Genomic DNA, 18,527 nt, shown 5'->3' on the forward strand with positions numbered 1-18,527 from the left:
GCAGCCATTGATGACTCCACAGGTTGCATTCATTATGATGTAGATATGGTAAATAAGTAGAATGAATGCAAATGTTCCTGGCCATTCTTAAAGACCACAATCTGGAGCAAAATATCCGTATTTTTAGGCTACATACGGGCTTTGACACAAGCCAAAGTGTCAAAGGCCACAGGTATGCCACTAATTCATTCCAACCATGTGATAACATGGTCATGAAATAAAAGTTCCAAATTGCATTCTGAACGGCTCTTTTCTATAGTATTTCTGAAATTACGCTATCGTGTACAGGGAGGCTCGTCTATGATACCTGTCTCAGTTGCACATACCCCCATTGCTTTTCCTGGTAATTTTTAGCCTAGCATCCAGTCTGAAGAAGAGTAATACAAAGTTTTCTATTTACTGTATTTTTCCATTTATAACACCCCTCATTTATAAGAACCACACACACACACTTTTCTAACCCCAAAGTTAAGAAAACTTACTGTAGCTTTGAGTATTCAACCTCTGTGCTCAGAATGCTCTGACATACAAGTCTGACCCTACGGGCTCCACCTCCAAGGAGGTGTGTTCTAGTTGGTTTGTTCAGCATCAGCTGACATCAGTTCCATAAGGCTTGTGATTGGAGGAAGCTAAGTCTCCTGACTATGGGAAGCTAAGCCTCGTGACTGAAGGAAGTCTGTTTACAGAAGCAAGTATGTGTCGTTTTGTTCTCTCCTCAGCCCTTTAAGCTTACCTCTGTGTAAAAAACACCCCTCAATTTTAGTGTAATGATTTTAGGAAAAAGTAGTGTCTTACGCATGGAAAATTATGGTAGTAGCATTTTGGTTTGTCCTAATTTTTTTAAATTAATTCTGTCAAAACAGTTTGGCTGCAGACATTTTATAAGTAGATGCTTTTACTCAAAATCTTCATTTTTCAAGTCTTTTTCTTTGCAAAAGCATGAATTATACTCAACCCTCTTGCCTCCATCCAGTCAATTTCACACTCAATAGATTAAATAACTATGCAGCCTAAACTCGCCCTATAGTATATCTGTTGGTGAAAAAATATTTGTGCCACAATTACTGGCAATGTAGGGAAGAGGAATATTTATTCATTTATTTATTTGATTTATATGTTGCTCTTTTAGTGGAAACACTACCCTGAGGGGTTAACAAATTAAAATTCAGTATCCCAGACCACCCTACATGACAATACAACTAATATGGTGGTCCACTGATCTAGATCAAAGTTCATACAAAAAGAAAAAGAAAATACAGGAAAAGAGAAATATAATATCAATATTAACAATATCTGAGGGATGAGTTATTCAAGGTAACATCGTATAATTTTGTTTTTACTGATTTCCTGAAAACAGCACCTAGGTAAGAATTAGGACATGAACTAGTTGCTCATTCACATGCATTTGGGGGTCTATAAATATGTTAAGACACTGACTTCCATTCTCCTTATTGATATCCCCTGTGCCTAAATGCTTCATCTTGCTTTTCTTTTTGTTTATACGCAATGAATTCTGGGATATGTTGTTCACATAAGGAAAGGAAAATCTTTCTACCATCAAACTATACATTTCGGTTTAACTGCACAAGCACAGTTTCAGTTATCTAGAGAAGGGCTTTGTAGTGTTCTCCATTTATTAGATGTATGGTTCTTGTTGTATTATGTAATGGTTTATGAATATTCATATTGCTGTGAGGCGGAGTCAAGAGAGATGCTATCAGAGTCAGAGTCAGAGAGTCAAGAGCAGATTAAGTGAGTTCAAGTCAGTTAGGGAAATGTAAGAGTCAGGCAGGAGAGAAAAGCCAGACAGAGTAATAGAGTGTGTAGTTTGGGAAATTTAGATGTTATTAGCTAATGAGGATAACAATGAATCAATCTCTGTAATCAATAAACCAAAGTTTTATTTTAAAGAAATTGAAGTGTGGACCTGAATCTTTATAGATCACCTGGTGGCAGCAAGTGTAAAAGAAGAGAGTGTTTGCCTTTGTGTGCCCTGAGGCTTGAAGGTCAAGTCAAGGGGCACGAGGGTGGATGCCACAGGCTTGTCTTATGTAAATGTATTTTAATGCTTTTTGATCATACTGTTCATTTGTATTTTATCATTTTTATTTTTCTGCCCTTTTGAATTGGTATTTTAATTATGCTGTTGTACGTCTTTATTATAAACCACCCAGAGTGGCCCTCAGCCAGATAGGCAGTAGAAAAATGAAACAAACAGTCTTGACCCCACCAGTAGCGATGCACAGAGCACGGGGGAAAGAGCTACACTATCAAAAGTAGGCTCCAAGATTTTGGGATCTATATAAGTCAGACACTGTACATGGTTACTTAAGAATAAGTTCCACTGAGTTCAATAAGACTTATTCCCAAGTATGTATTCGTTGGCTTGCAATAGTAATATGATTCCAGAATGTGGTTAGAAGGCTTATTTGAAATACGGTGTTAGGTAATGAAGTCTGATGAGTCATAATTCCTCATTAAAGACCACAGAAGTTTCCTGGCCATTTGTATCTACTGTTGCTCCCTTTGTATCTGTTCTGATTTTCAAATGGAGGTCATGCATGATGTTCTTTTTGGTTCAGTAACTGCAGATGGTAGATTTCCTATTTCAAATGTTTAGCATAACTAAAACCACACGAATACATCTTTCTGTGTATCATACACATCTGTGCTACATGTTTAAGCCAGTTTGAAAATAAACCTGGAAATTATGGATGTCCTGGGTAGAGATCCTTATCCTTTGCAAGGATGATTAAAATGGGTTAATCACGGGCTGATTAAAAATAAGGAAGCACGTTGATTGGTTAAAACTGCTTTAAATGTATATTTATGTTAATTTATTCTATATTGCTCTGAATAAAGGTGTGCTGTTTGTAAATAAATCATAGTTTTGTTTTATGCAGAGTGGATTCTCATGCATTCAGCAGCCTCTGTATAACCTGGGCATCTAAACGCATGAGAAAAGAGACTTTCACCAAAAGACTGGATGCATTTTCTTGCATGTTTTTTGAAGTGCGTAAGAACAAGGGAAACTGTAGAGGACAGAGAAAAAAACAGCAGTGTAAATGGGATGTAGTTAATCTTCACATTGTGTGCTAGATGATAAACTGAGTCAACATCTTAGGGATTTACTTGCCTCTTGTTTCTTGTTCTGCTAGAGCACGGCACCATTTTGAAGGCACTTTCTACTACTAATAAGAGCCTGAGGAGTTGTTATTTAGAAGAAATGCAAATTCTTCCCGCCAGCCTAAAGGAGCCAATCCAGAGCCTCCAAATATTGCACAGTGACAGATCGCTGTTTGTTGGCTTGAATAATGGAGTGCTAAAAATTCCTCTGGAGAGATGTTCCATGTACAGAACAGAAGGGTAAGAAAATTTATAGCTCTGATATATCCCATGCCAGCTTAAAAGAAAAATGCTGCTGAAACAGATTGTGGTCTGTTTCATTTTAAAAATACCTGTCTTCATCATTCAAGGAGAGGAAGAAGAAACTGGCTATATATGCAAAGGGAGTGATTTGAAGGCAACTGTTTTGAGTGTGTACTCATTAGCTGAAAATGAATTCTGTTTATGTTTCCACCCATCTGCCCCCCTTGTTTCTTGCAAATATCGAATCTTAATGCCCCTTTTACATCTTAGTAGCAAATCTGACTAGAAAGTCTGGCACTTATATCCTCAGGACTGTTATTTCCTCTTTTCCAATTTTGTTGCACTCAGGTCTGGTTCAGACGTCACCATAATCTAGTGTGACAGGAGTGAGATGCACCAACACATGGATTTGCATTCTCTTCTTTCTGCCAGTGAATTCTGTTTACCAAAGAATATGTGGAGGAGGCGCTTGTATTTTAAGGCTTTGATTTTTTTTTTTTTCATCCTAGAATCTTAAGGGCTAGATCTTTCCTGTCATTATTTTGTTCTGACTAAATATGTTAGCAAGCCCCAGGGTGCAGTGGTTAAACTGCAGTGCTGCAGTCAAGCTTCTGCTCATGACCTGAGTTTGATCCCATCAGGTTCAGGTAGCTGGTTCAAGGTTGACCCAGCCTTCCCAGGTCAGTAAATTGAGTACCCAGCTTGCAGGGGAGCCAAGTGTTTTATACATAATTGTGTTGTAAACCAGCTAGAGATTGCTGTAGCACAAAAGGGTGTTACATAAGCCGAAAAGTATTCAGGACATGACTTGTTAGAAGTTCTATTTGCTTTGGATTGTTTCAGATATTTATCTGTGGTTTATCTCTTAAGTGCTGTATGTTCAGATGATGGTTTGCTATCTTGGATTGCAAACAATGTGCAGGTCATACCTCATTCAGAGACAATGGCATTCTGCAGTTCCTTGTTAAATCAGGAGGGAATGGGAGAAAAGGAAGAGAAAGATGATTTTAGGAGTATTTGAGTACAGTCTTCTTTTTCATAGTGTTATTATGGGAAATTTGTGGTTGTCCAGATACCATTGGACAGTATCTCCCCTCATGCTTGACCATTTGCTATGAGGGTTAAAGCAGTGGGAGTCCAGTGACATCTGGAGGACCACGTGTTTCCCACCCCTTGATTTGATGTTTAAATCTCAACTGACTATCAGAGGAGTACACATAGCCGAACAATTGAACATTTTGAAATTCTTTTTGCATCAGGTATCTAGAGATTGACCACTATTCCTCATTTAGTTGAGGTCTGTAAAAACCTAGATACCTGCACTCCACAACTGGTTCTTGGAAGTGAAACTAGATTTTGCTGTCTAATAATGTTTTGCAAAATAAGACCTAGCAAAAATCAAGGATTTCACACTTTGAATGGGTGAAAAATCTATTTTATTGAGTCTGCCCGAAATACAATATTTGCATGGTGCAAAACCTGTCCGTTTTTCCATTGTTGCTACATTTTATTTCAATATGTGTGCTGCAAGACAGATCTCACCCATCACTTCTGATAGAAAAGAATTATACAGTATATGGTCATGTGTGCATGGGATGCTCACAGATGTGGGTCAGTTCTAGATTTGCAGTGCTTGCATAAGCCCACATCTGGGATTTCAGTGTTTTAGGAATGCAGTAGCTTTCCAGTAACTGGTGAAGCAGAACATGTTCCCCAGTTGTCATGCTTTTCATGCAGTTTTAGGTGCAGAGTGTTAAGGTAACTTCTCAGGATTAAGATATCACTTCTCTAAACTCTGTTTAGTCATTCCTTGTGATCAGCAAAATGATAGGTCTCAAAATCCCTATGGTCATCATTTGGTGTTATATAAACTGACATGCACTTTATTAAAATCAGAACTTGGAAATGACACATTAGCCCAAAAAATCTTTGTGTGACAAGTAATGATGTTAATTGTTACAACATCAGCAAGCTTGGTAAAACCCAGACAAAAATTGGCAGCTCTGTTGATGGTTTGAGAAAGAAAATAAGGGACTGCTCTATTTTTAGCTGGCTTAATGGGGAAAAAATTGTCCTTTAAGGAAGATTTTTAATTTAAATCCTGGGGTTTTAAACATTCTTCTCCCCCACCTCTCCCAAGGTACAAGTTTCCCAACTAACTTTGTATTGGTATCAGCATTGGGTTGTATCAAGAAAGATGTTTTAATTTCATCCATTTCCTTCCATGTGGAACTTTTCCTGGGCAGTGATTTATGGCCTATTGTTGTTGAGTCTGCGTTTAATACATGCCAATAGACTGGCTGCAAGAGGAAAACAGGATATTCTTTCATCTTTGCTCCGCTACTTTCTTTTTGCCACCTCTCTCTCTCTCTCTTTATGTATGGGTGCGTTCATTTTCTCTGTGCCTTTTCCATTGGCTTTTATTGGAAATTCAATCTTCAGCAAGTTGAGGTTTGTTTTGTTAAAGCATGGAACTTGGGAGAAGCGTTTCTACAGCAGAAACATTATGCCCTCAGGGCAAAATATACACATGCCTGTTTGTTTGTTTGCTTTGGCTCTGTCCCACTTTCAGGTTAGTAATGAGACCCTTACAAGCCAAAGCCCGACTGGAAACAACAGTCATTCAAAATGTCTGAAATCCCTTCGGTCCAGCACTGAAGAGTGTGGGAATCCCAGACATGAGGGAGACGTAGGTTGGTCTGAACATAAGCATAGATGTTCTGGTATTTTCAGCAGGTGTCAGGCTGCAGAATACATTGGATGCTTTCAGAGGCATAAGAGGAACATGCACAAGGTGAACAGCTAGCACCTCTGGGATTTAATCCTCAGATTGTTTACCACTGTGACGTTCCTCTTTCACGTCACAATGGTCAGGACACTCTCTCGTTCACACTTTATATACGCTGCCACCAACCACTCCTTCATAAGACTCTTCAGACAAATGTATGATTTTAAAAATAAAAACTTGTATTTTATTGATAACAACAGAAGGAATGGTAAATCACTTTATCAACTAAAATAAAAAGGCAATCAGTAATAATAAAGTATCCCCTTATACACACTATCTCTCAGACCTTAACTAACACAGTGCCCTAACTCAACTCTCACTCTCCATAACTCCATAACTCTTAACTCCCAACTGTCCCACATCATTCACTCCCCCCCCCTTATATACACAGCTCCACCTCCTGGAGTCCCACCTCCTGCTCTGCTATAGGCAGATGGGTTCCAGCATAACCATGATAGGCAGATGACAGCCGCCACAACCACTATTGCCTCTGCTGACTCTTCCAGACGTTAGGAAATCTTCACAATATGTGTGCCTTGTAGAACATTTCAGAGGGAAGACATGCATAAGGAAAATCATGTGTACAGTCATGCCCTGCTTTATGATTATCCTGTTTAACGACAAATCCGCTTGAGGGTGAGTTTTTTGTGATCGCAAAACAATGGTTTGAATGGGGTTTTTCCGCTTTGCGATGATCGGTTCCCTGCTTCGGGAACCGATTTTCGCTTTACAACGATCAAAAACAGCTGATCGTCAGGTTTCAAAATGGCTGCCGGCTGAAGAAAATGGCCCCCCGCTGTGCTTAGGGATGGATTCATTGCTGCACAGGCACCGAAAATAGCCGTCCCTACGGAGGATCTTCGTGTCATGAGTGCGTCCGAAGATCTGAACCCAGAAGGGTTAACTGTGGCTGAGGAGAATGTGGAGAGATTGGAAACAGCTGAGCAGCCTTCAGGTTCTCCCTCCACAACAGACAGGCTTCGGGGCAGGCTTCGAAAAAGACTCAGGGAAAGAAGAGCAGAGGATTGCTCTAAAGCTTTCCACAGGGACCTGCGCTCACCTAGCCCTGAGTACTAGCAGAATAGAGAGCGTTCCAACAGCTCAGGGAGCTGCTTTAGGATAAAACGAGCTTCAGCGAAGCCAGAAACTTCGTGGAAGCAAGGAGTCAACATCTTGGCTGGCATCCACGTCTCTTGTTCCTGAACTCTGGACCTTGACCCTGGACTTGCGCTGGTATTGAACTTTGGACCTTGGCCCTGGACTCTGGACTCTGGACTCTGGACTCTGACTGTGTATCTGACCCTGGACTTTGACTTTGGACTGCACTCTGTAAGTTTGTTTTGGAACTCTGGTTTGCATTCTTGGTATCTCTGACCCTGGACTGGTTTATCGGACTTCGGCTGTCGTAACCCCCGGGAACGTGACACTTCGCTGGACGGTGAGTTTTCAGCTCATTGGAATGCATTGAACGGATTTCAGTGCATTTCAATGAGCTTTTTTATTTTGCTTTATGACGTTTTTGCTCTACAGCAATTTCGCTGGAACGAATTAACGTCGTAAAGCAAGGCGCCACTGTACATTAAAAAATGCAAACAGCTAAGAATGTGTACAATTGAAATACACAACAGTGCTTTAGTCAATATGAAATGCATTAAAGTGGTGTGTATTTCAAATGCAGAAACATATACTGTACATTTTTTTTTAAATGAAGGGGGAAAAGCTTAAATTTCCTTGGAATAAAGAAAAGGGCAGGTCTTGCAGTCTGATATGAACCAAGGCCAGGATAAGAATGTAAGGCACAATTTGGAAAAGAGCAGTGAAATAAAGACTGAGAGACTTTCACATCCTTACTATAATGACTTGCCATTTCCATTTGCTAATTTATTTCCATAGAAGCTAAATCCCTAAAAGAAGTTCCATTAAGTTCCTCAAAAATATGTGATCCCTCCATTAGTAATTATAGAATCATAGAAAAATGGAGTTGGAAGGGACCTCTGAGGCCATTGAGTCCAATCCTTTGCTCAGTGCGGGAATCCAAATCAAAGTATATCTGACAGAGGGTTGTTTAATTTTCTCTTGAATGTGTCCAGCGTTGGAGAGTTCACTACCTCCCGAGGTAATTGGTTCCATTGTCATACTGCTTGACTAAATTTTTTCTGATATTCAGTGAAATCTGGCATTCTGTAACTTGTATTACATTCCTTGCACTCTGGGGTGACTGAGAACAGATCCTGGCCCTCCTCTGTATAACAGTCTTTCAAGTATTTGAAAAGTGCTATCGTATGTCTCCTCAGTTTTCTCTTCTCAAGCTGAAACATGTCAATTTCTTTCAGTCTTTCTTCATACGGCTTGATTTCCAGTCTCCTGATCTATCCTTGTTGCCCTTCTCTAAACTTGTTCCTGTTGTCAGCATCCTTCTTAAAGTGTGGAGTACAGAACTGAACACAGTACTCAAGATGAAGCCTGACCAGTGTTGAATAGAGGGGAACTAGTACTCCCGTTAATGCAGCCTAAAATAGCATTTGCCGTGTTTTGTTTTGTTTTGTTTGTTTTTTTGCAGCCACATCACACTGTTGGCTTATATTCAGCTTGTGATCTATACCAGTTCCAAGATCCTTCTTGTTTGTATCATTATTGTAACTGTATCTGTCCCCCATATGTATAGAACTTTGCATTTACCCCTGTTAAATTTTACCGTGTTGATTTCAACCCATTGCTCAAACCTATCAAGGTTTTTTTTTTTTTGCATTTTGTATCTATTTTTAAGGATATTAGTTATTCCACCCAATTTTGAATTGTACCAAGAAATGAAGTACAGTATAACATTTAAGTGAGATTAAGTGCAGAAAATTTTGGTCTTCCACAACCTTAGCTTTGACTTTGAGCTAATGATGCTTTATTATTGTGACTATCTAACTTTATAGTAGTATAATAGGGTCAGAGCTTACAAGACAGAAGTGGCAGTACTTTTTTTGTTAGAGCCCTGTGTCATCCTGCCCCTAACATTTGTTTTCCTTCTGCCCTTTGCTGAAATCTTCACGGCCATTGGAAGAAAACGGATTTTACAAACTATCAAGATGTAGTGTTTTGTCCTGTCACAATTGTAATGCCAAGTACTTGGTGGTGGCTTGATCTTGAATAATCAGTCAAGACCCATTAGCTTTCGGAAATACAGTACTTGCAGCTATATGACACTTCTAATACAGTATATACAATTCCAGAGCTGTTTTGTTGATACAAACTGAGACTCCTGCCTACATTTTCCACCATCCTTGGATGTAACTATGGGGACCGTAATTATGCAGCCTGAACTTCAAAAGTTATTGCTACACCACTGTGTAGGAGACAGTGGCCCCCCAAGTGGGAATTGGTTTCAATTTACCCTGCAGCGTCTCTTCCACAGATTCAAATATTTTTCTCCACTACCTCATTTCTATTGTACAGGTGGCCACTATTTAGTGTAACTCCATATTGGTCAACACTGTTGATGTTCCTTGTGGTTTTCCCTGTTTCACATACTTCATCTGATACCCCACTCATCTTTTTGAAGCAGTAGGATACATTCCATAGAGTACAATAGCCTCTCCATGCAGACAGAAGCAGTTCTGCTCTCTCAGGCAAATTTGCTCAGTCTTAGCTCTGTTGGCAGCTCTACCTCCTATACCTTTTGGCCAAGACACTACACGGCACTCACTGTTTAAGTCTGTCTTCTGCTAACTGAGGTGAGGCATGGCAAAATTATGGACTGTAAGAGGAAGAGGGCACTTGGTTTTAACCTTCTCCACTTTTGGATTCATTATTCACTGTTGACATGCAACCTCTGGAATTGTCAGAGAGCTCTGTTTCAGCAATAACAAATAAAACAAAAAAAGTTATGACATCTTTTGTGACTAGCCATTCTGTGACTGTTAATCACATAATCTGTGACTAACAGATTTATTTCAATATGAGCTTCATCTGGCACATTGATTATAGGTACTGTAGTATACATTGTATGCAGATTGGAAAGGGATCCAGTGGGGTGTGATTGCACATAAAAGCTGGAAATGAACTTTCAAGGTGAAAGTCTGGAGGAGGAGAGGGGTGAAATCTAGAGGTCTGTAGATTTGTGTTGGCCATTGCGGTTCTCAGAATTCTTCCTGATGAATTTTTGGAGAATTCTTGGCAGTGCAAAAACATGCAAGAGAACAACTCAAATTTGAAGATAGGAGAGCTGTCTTTTTATAGACAGTCTGTGGTCGTAGCAGATCCGCAGGAAGCAAAATTGGCCTCTGGACCGCCCCCATTCTTCTTCTGTTGGAAAACTTTAAAGGTTAAAGCTGAAGCTTGTTTCTGCCGGGTGGTCTCTGACTATACCCAGGAATAGTATCACTGTTTGTTGCTTCCTCAAATATCATCTTTTAAAAAATCGCTGTGGGCTTATTTTTTAAAGAAGTGGTGTATGTAATTTATTTTTGTTTTTGCAAGTCATTTTAAATTACCAACTTTTTCTCTGTTTTATAACAAACATTAAACTAGCTGCCAAAACTAGCTGCTTATTATGAGCACTCCCTTCTGGTACACTTCCAAATGGTCACTACTTCTCTGTAAAGAAGTAGTTGCCCAAGGCAGTCACATTAAGCTACAGCCTTATGTGAAGAAACTGGAATGTTGTTCTCATACAGTACTTTTTAGCAAAGTTTCTTAACAAGAAGATTTTGTCTGTTGTAGTCTTTAGGATATGAATAAAGTTACTGAACCCACTGAACACCAAGAGTCTGAGGTGTCTTGGAATAATGTCTATTTTTTAAAGTTCCATTTCTTCTTTCACTTCCAGACTGAATTATTATTGAATAGATACAATGATGGCTCCATATTTGAACAAGGAGTTCAGCTTCTCATAGACCAGGGATGGGCAAAGTGTGGCCTCAGGAAGTTGTTGGACTGCAATTCCTATCAGCCATCTCTAGCATGATAAATGGGGTGGCATTCTGGAAATAACAGTCTAAAAATCCTGAGGACATGCACTTCCCCCCTGCCCTGTTCCAGACAGTCTAGACTCAGTGAGACCATTCTTCTTTTTCCCCTCTTGGTCAACACCCCTGCATTGTCTAGGATAGTACTTTTCAACCTTGGATCCCTAGATATTCCTGGATTACAACTCTCAGAAATCCTGGCCAGCACAGTTAGTGGTGGAGGCTTCTGGGAGTTTTAGTCCAAGGACATCTAGGACCCAAGGCTGAGAACCACTGGTTTAAGATGTGTACTCATCATGTGGAATGGGGTTGTGCTTCAAGCATCTCTATTGATACATACTCTATTTCACTAAAGTGTTCCATCTCTTTCATTAGTGGTTCTGTGGCATCTTAAGTTTCCATTTGATTGACTGCCTTTACAGTTATTTATCAAAGGCCCACTGTATTTCTGTTTTTATTAGGAGCCAGTTTTGTTTGGCAAGGCAGCAGGAGCTTTTTCTAGTGTTTATGAAGTGTTGGTTATTCATGTATTTTTAATAACCCTGTCCTTATTGATGTAGACATAAATCCAGATTTAATCAGAATTTTCCTGAGGATAGTATTAATTTTCATATTCAAGGAATATAGTATTTATTTTATTATGTTCCTTTACAAAAATAAATTACTTCTTAAAGAATTTGTTGTCAGTATGAAATGATGGAAATATGTATCAAGGGATAAGAAGTAGAATGATTTGTTGTGTATATTGTTTGAAGCTGCAGTCTAAGAAGCTGCCATCAATTACAAAGATACAGAATATACTAAGGCTGTAGTTAAGAAGGGACTAATCATTTAAAGGCAAACTAGAGTCCCTGGTGTAGAAAGGAAAGCTAAATACAATGTCCTACAAAATTCATGTGTCTGCTTGCTGTACCTGTCAATTGTCCACTGGCCTGGAGATCTGTTTAATTTCATAGGTTGTGTTGAAATGTCAGGGTAATGTATTGTGTGCACAGTAGGACACTGACAACTTAATACATTCATTGGTACACTATATGTACATAAGCGCACAAACAGGATATATACATGGTATTCCAGCCAATAGCACATAGCCAATAACTTTCAACAGTTTTAACGACTTGGAGTTATTGGAAAAACTCTGTAAATTTATATCAGCTCATCTGGTACTTATGGAAAGCTTATTTATATAAACATAATCTGCAATACTTATCACCAGTACTTACAAGGTTTTAGCGACTGCGGTTGCTTGTTTTCTTTTGTTAAATCTGAATTTTTTTTCCACTTTTCTTTTTTTCTGATAAGGGAAAGGACCACCATCCTTTTCTTTTTTTCCATTTTTTTGCCATATCTATATTTTGTGCTTTAATTCAAGACCTCATTCATCTCTACATGGCTATAGTAAGTTATCTAAAAATATATATTGAATGTTTGCTGTGAATTTACAAATAGAGAAAAACTGTTTATACAACAAATGTAGTCTAGAATTTCCTATAGTTTTAAAGATATAGGTCACAATATATGTACAGTGGTGCCTGTATATATATGCATTCCTATGGGCTAAAAACTAACCTTTAAGCGAAGATCCTCCATACGGCGGCCATTTTCACTGCCTCTTAAGCGAGGAATCCGTCCCTAAAAACAGCGGGTGGCCATTTTGTTTACCCGGCGGCCGTTTTGGAACCGCCGATCAGCTAGGCGAAAATGGGGGCTTTGCGATAATCGCTTCCCTGCGATCATCGCAAAGTGAATTTCCCCATAGGGACCATCTGTATAACACCAATGCAATTATTAAATTTGCGGATGATACGACAGTGGTGGGGCTCATAAATAAGAACAATGAGTCTGCTTATAGAAAGGAAGTACAAAGGTTGATACTTTGGTGTAAAGAAAATCATCTCACACTTAACATCAAAAAAACTAAAGAACTCATAATTGATTTTAGGAGGAAGAGAAATGTACATTTACCACTGTACATAAATGGTGAGGAAGTGGAGAGAGTTGGTAGTTTTAAATTTCTGGGTACTTAGAGGACCTCTCATGGACTATAAATGCCAACATGCTAATGAAGAAGGCACAGAAGAGGCTGTATTTCCTGAGATTGCTTGGCAAGTTAAATTTATCTCAGCATTTACTTCTGTCATACTATCGTAGCACCATTGAGAGTGTCCTAACCTATGGCATTCTGGCATGGTTTGGGAGTAGCTCTGTAGCGGACAAAAAAGCTCTACAGAGAACCATTAAAATTGCCCAGAATATCATCGGGCTCCAGCTACCAACCCTGGATGACATCTTCATATCCCGCTGTCTAAGGAAATCACATAGCATCCTGAGAGACTCTTCCCATCCTGCTTATAACTTTTTTGAACTGTTACCATCTGGCAGAAGATATAGAACAGAAGATATAGATATAGAACAAAGACTCGGACCACACGTTTTCTCAATAGTTTTTATCCCAGAGCTATAATTATAATTAATAATGAGCTTAAAGACCACCAGTAGTGAATAATTAGTTGGACTGTGTTACTTGGCCTGTGGTGTAGATGTTTGTATTTTTAGTGGGGGACTTTTAGTGGGTGGGGAGTGTTTGGGGAATTTTATGTGTGTGCATGTGTCTGGTCTCTGGGTGTCTGTGAATTTCGTTGTATGTGTATATACTTACAATGACAATAAATTATTATTATTATTATTATTATTATTATTATTATTATTATTATTATTATTATTATTATTATTATTATTATTATTGCAAAGCGATCGTTTTTGCAATCGCAAAAACATCGTCGCAAAGCGATTTCTTCGTTAAACGGAGCGATCCCTATGCGAGGCACCACTGTACTTGGGATTCTTTCCTTCTTCCCCAAACTAATAATATACCATCAACTGGAAATTATTTTGATTTTGTTACAGATTGTCCTATGTTTTAACTTGCTTTTCACTCAGGAAATTGCCTTCACAGCACTATTTGTTTATTTGTTTTCATTCATACTAAAGTATTTAATCAAATGAATCTCTGCTTTTTGTATTATGTGAAATAGCAAGCAGCTGTTGCTTATTTCCTTTAGCCAATGATCTGTGAATTCATAGATTTACACGGAACAGTGAATCTTTTCAAAATTTATAAAGAAACCCCTTAGAGTTCTGTATTTCTGTTTATTTTATTTGGTTGGTTGTTTCTGGGAAGTAAAAGAGAAAATAATCAGCCATTTCTAAGGGTTGTACATGAGCAGACAAATACATAGAACCCAAAACTTTCAGAACTGACATTCTAAAGAAACATTATGCTGTAATAATGAATGCAAGCTCTTCAGGTTGACCAAGGTAGTTGCTATCAGAGATCTGGCTTATGCACAATTTTTCCATTGGCTATCCAATAGTTTCTGTGCCTACAAAAATGTAAATGATGCCTCCTCAAGGCAGGTATCTTATGATTAGTACTCTTATGATTAGTACCGTAAGAGTACTAATCCTCCTATCCTCTGAAGATGCTGGCCATAGAGAATGGCGAAATGTTAGGAAGAAAACCCTTGAGAACACGGCCAAACAGCCCAAAAAACCTACAACAACCATCAAACCCCGGCCGTGAAAGCCTTCGAGAATACAATTTTGGAAGTGTTACGGTAATTTAATTATGTGACGGTGGTGGGAACTGTAAATAAGGCTGCAAGTTAACAAGTGCATTCCTCTGTTTCTCTGTTCATATAAGGCCCATTCAATGGAATTTACCCCAGTTAGGTTTATACAGGATTACCCCTTAATGTTCTCCTCTTATAATTTTACATGGAGGAAGGCTGCTGACTACCTTACTAGTCCCATTGTTTAAACAGAATCAGATGCTGTTAAGCAGAAGTGACAGTGCTAGATTGCCTTGAATGTGTTGTGTTCTTTAGAATAAAAATGAATTTGTTTCCACTTGGCCGGCGTCTGGATAAAGTAGCTCAAGTTCTGCTTCACTTGTCTTTTCAGGGAGGGTGATAATGGATTTTTGCAGATCAGCAGTTTGTTTCTACAAGTTATGTTTTGTTACTGTGTGGGTTTTTGCTGCTGGTGGGGAGTTGTTTTGTTCAGAAATTTTAAATTGTAGAATTTCACTATTTAATATTTTTATTTTAATACCAGTCAAACATCCTTAGAACCATCTTTTGCTCCTTTTGCACTATCTGGATTGGGATAGGACAGAAGCTGTCTGTCTTGTATATAGGTTACTCAGGCTGTGTATAATTAGGATTTGTTTGGCTAGAAGATAATAAGATTATTTATTCAGCTCATCCTCTTACACAGGTTCATGTTAAGGGGACAATAAGCTAATCTTGTCCAGCAGTACCAATCTAGTAAGTGCAGTATTACACTCACAGCTACTAGACAGGGATCTAACGCCTCTCTGTTACATATAATATCTATTTTTGGGGTAATTGCCAGACTGCTTTGTGAAGGAATCGTAACAATCTGAATTCAAGTTTGCATCAAGAAAATATAAATGCTGTACCTACAAAAAGAATACAAATTATTCATATTTGCATGCATTTAAATATATTGCATATTCCCATCACTCTCAGTAGAAGCTGTTGCAGTGGGTACAGGCAGCATGCTTGCAGCTTCTCCCAAGTGTCTACTTCGTGTACCATAACCATGTTTAATATTACCTGCAGATTCTACCTAAAGAAGAACAGAATCTGATTCAGCTACAGCAAAACACAAACCTTTCCAGTGAAAATCACACAGAGAAACACAAAAATCTATGAACTTAACATATCTGTCTATATAGAAAATCTTATCCCCTCTGCCTGATATACCCCAATGAGACCTAAACCTAGTACAGTAGTGCCTCGCTTAGCAATTGCCTCGTTTAACGATGTATTCGCTTAGCAATGAGGTTTTTAAGAGTGATTTTGCGCTCCGTTTAGCAATGTTTCCTATGGGGAAATTTCGCATAGCGATGTTCGAGACTATGCCTCACTTAGCTATGACAGCTTAGGTCCCCCTGTTTCGCTTAGCGATGTCCGTTTTCGCTAATTTAAGTGTGTCTTAAAATGTTCAAAAACTGTTTTAAATGCTTGGAATCATTAGTGCACCTTATAAAACCTTTGCAAACTTAAGTTGGCTTTGTTCTGAGTCTTCGTTAATTTTTGGTGAATTTTTTTCTCCCCCATTGGAATGCATTGAACTGTAAAAATCATTGAAATGCATTGAATAGGCTTCAATGCATTCCAATGGGGGAAACATTGTTTTGCTTAGCGATGTTTCCTATGGCGATTTTCGCTTAAGGACGGTAATCCGTTCCCATTGGAACGGATTATCCAGTTTTCAGTGCATTCCTATGGGAAATGGTGTTTCGCTTAGCGATGTTTTCCCATAGCGATGTTTTTTGGGGAACCAATTAACATCGTTAAGCGAGGCACCACTGTATATGTCCCTGTTGGTTTATCGTGTATTGATCTATGAATTTACTAATCCTAAATCTTACTCCTAATTGTATTAAGCCAACAATATACCGTATTTTACCGTGTATATGACCCCCCAATGTATAAAATGATCCCCTAATTTTGACCCTTGATGGAGGTGGAGGAGCAGTTAATGGGCAACTGCTCCTCCACCTCCATCTCCTGCTGCTGCTGTCTTCGCTGGCCTCCCAGTTATCTCTTCCAGTGTGACTGCTGACTGCCGGGGCTCACTTCCAGCTCACATCACTGCCTTGTCCCCTGCCTTAAGAAGATTGTGAGTGGCGGTGTCAGGAAGAGGCGCCCGAGCACGTGCGAATGCTTGTTTGCTTCCGCCTCTGCCTCCTCCTGCCTCCACCACCAGAGGGGACAAAGCGGTGATGTGAGTTGAGCCTGTCAGTCTCAGTGGAGGTGGTGATCGGGCGGATGGGGAAGGCAGCAGCAAGAGGTGTCTGAGCGCATGTGAATGCTCCTTCGCCTCCACCTCCTGCTGCTGCTGCCTCGGGGCCACCAGAAGGGACAAGCCATGAACTCTGGAAGAGGCAGTTGGGCAGCGGTGACAGCAGGAAGAGGCACCCAAGCATGCGCATGACTGCTTCCTTCCATGTATAAAACGACACTCAATTTTCCTCTAATTATTTTAGGAAAAATTGTTGTTTTATACAAGGAAAAATATGGTATAATGAGCTAGAATATAAATGTAAGTTGAGTGTTCAGTAAAGGAGACAGAGAAAACTGTTGCAGTGCAACCTTGTCCCAGAGCTTATCCTGACAGGAAATGCTCAGAAGAGTTATAAGCAGCTATGACCACCTTTCAATCGGAAATTTCTTTCCTTTCAATTGGAAAGAATCAATGTGAAAAAATACCCCTGGTCTCTGTACCTGCTTCTAGTTTTCATTGGTGCAGACAGACATCATTTATAGGCTTTGCTCTCCCTTGGGAAACACATGACAATCGCAGTCAGGAGACACTGAATTCTCAGCCCCCCTACCTTTGGTGCCAGAGTACCTTTAAGTTTAATTTTTAAAGAAATAACTCCAGGATGCCTCAGAAACAGATTTCACTTTCACTTCTTCCTCTAACAAGCAGAAACCTAACCTTTTGCTTTCTAATCTTTAGGAGTACATGAGACTCTGGATATTAGGAATTATTGTTAAAGATACATGGCCCTACAAGATTCAGACTGAGATATATTTGCAACTACAGTATATGATTGTGCCATTATCTGGTGAATTTCAGATATCTCCAAATCCAAATGCATCTCTCTAATCACTACTATATAGTGTAGGAAAAGTAAGTGTAGGCTCCTATTCTGAATGAGTGCCCTGTATCAGTTACCAGCCATAAATCCTCTGCCCCCCCCCACTCTAGTTTATTCCAGAATTTATCATTCACATCACATGGAGTTCAGTTTGGCTTCCGATCAGTATACTTTCTCTTCAAAATCATTATGGCAGCATTCAGCTTGACCTTTAAAGAAAGGCATGGTTGTGGTAACATGTAGTTTATGCTTAAAACCTTGCTGAATTCCACTGCTTCAACAACATTAACTACCTTTTCCAGGCTTTCCTCTGCAACCATGCTGAGCAGCAAGATGTGCTTTTTATTTCTTTATTTCTTTATTTTATTAGATTTGTACCCTGCCCATCTAGACCAAAGGTCTACTCTGTTCTGTTTCTGATAGCCAGGTTTCTTGGGAGCTGAAACACTTGGTCAAAGAGAAGATTCCATTTGTGGTTCAACTGGAAAGAAACTCCCTATGGCCTGAATTCACCTCTCCAGGGCGTGGCTTAAGACCTTGCCAGGGAAAAGTGGATTTTGCATCCACCAGCAAGACATCTTTGGGTGGATATGGAAATTTGGCCCTGTAGGCTACATAGCTCACAATAGTTCCTTACTGGTCACTGCTTTATAAAATTGTGTGGACAGGGATTGTGGTTCAATGTACTGTATGCTGGTTATAGGAAGTCTTAGCCCTC

At 39.3% G+C, this 18,527-nt stretch overlaps 1 protein-coding gene across 9 annotated transcripts in view; it reads left to right on the forward strand.

Moving 5' to 3' along the window:
• The window catches only part of SEMA5B (semaphorin 5B), a 506,649-nt gene that overhangs the window by 405,367 nt on the left and 82,755 nt on the right, over positions 1-18,527 (forward strand). For all 9 annotated transcript variants that reach the window (XM_072985220.2, XM_072985226.2, XM_072985227.2 and 6 more), the window contains one exon: positions 3,159-3,366. In XM_072985220.2, coding sequence (XP_072841321.2) covers positions 3,159-3,366 — 208 coding nt within the window. The remainder of the gene's footprint in view (positions 1-3,158; positions 3,367-18,527) is intronic.

The sequence above is a fragment of the Pogona vitticeps genome, chromosome 1, assembly GCF_051106095.1.
Source record: "Pogona vitticeps strain Pit_001003342236 chromosome 1, PviZW2.1, whole genome shotgun sequence".
NCBI lineage: Eukaryota > Metazoa > Chordata > Lepidosauria > Squamata > Agamidae > Pogona > Pogona vitticeps.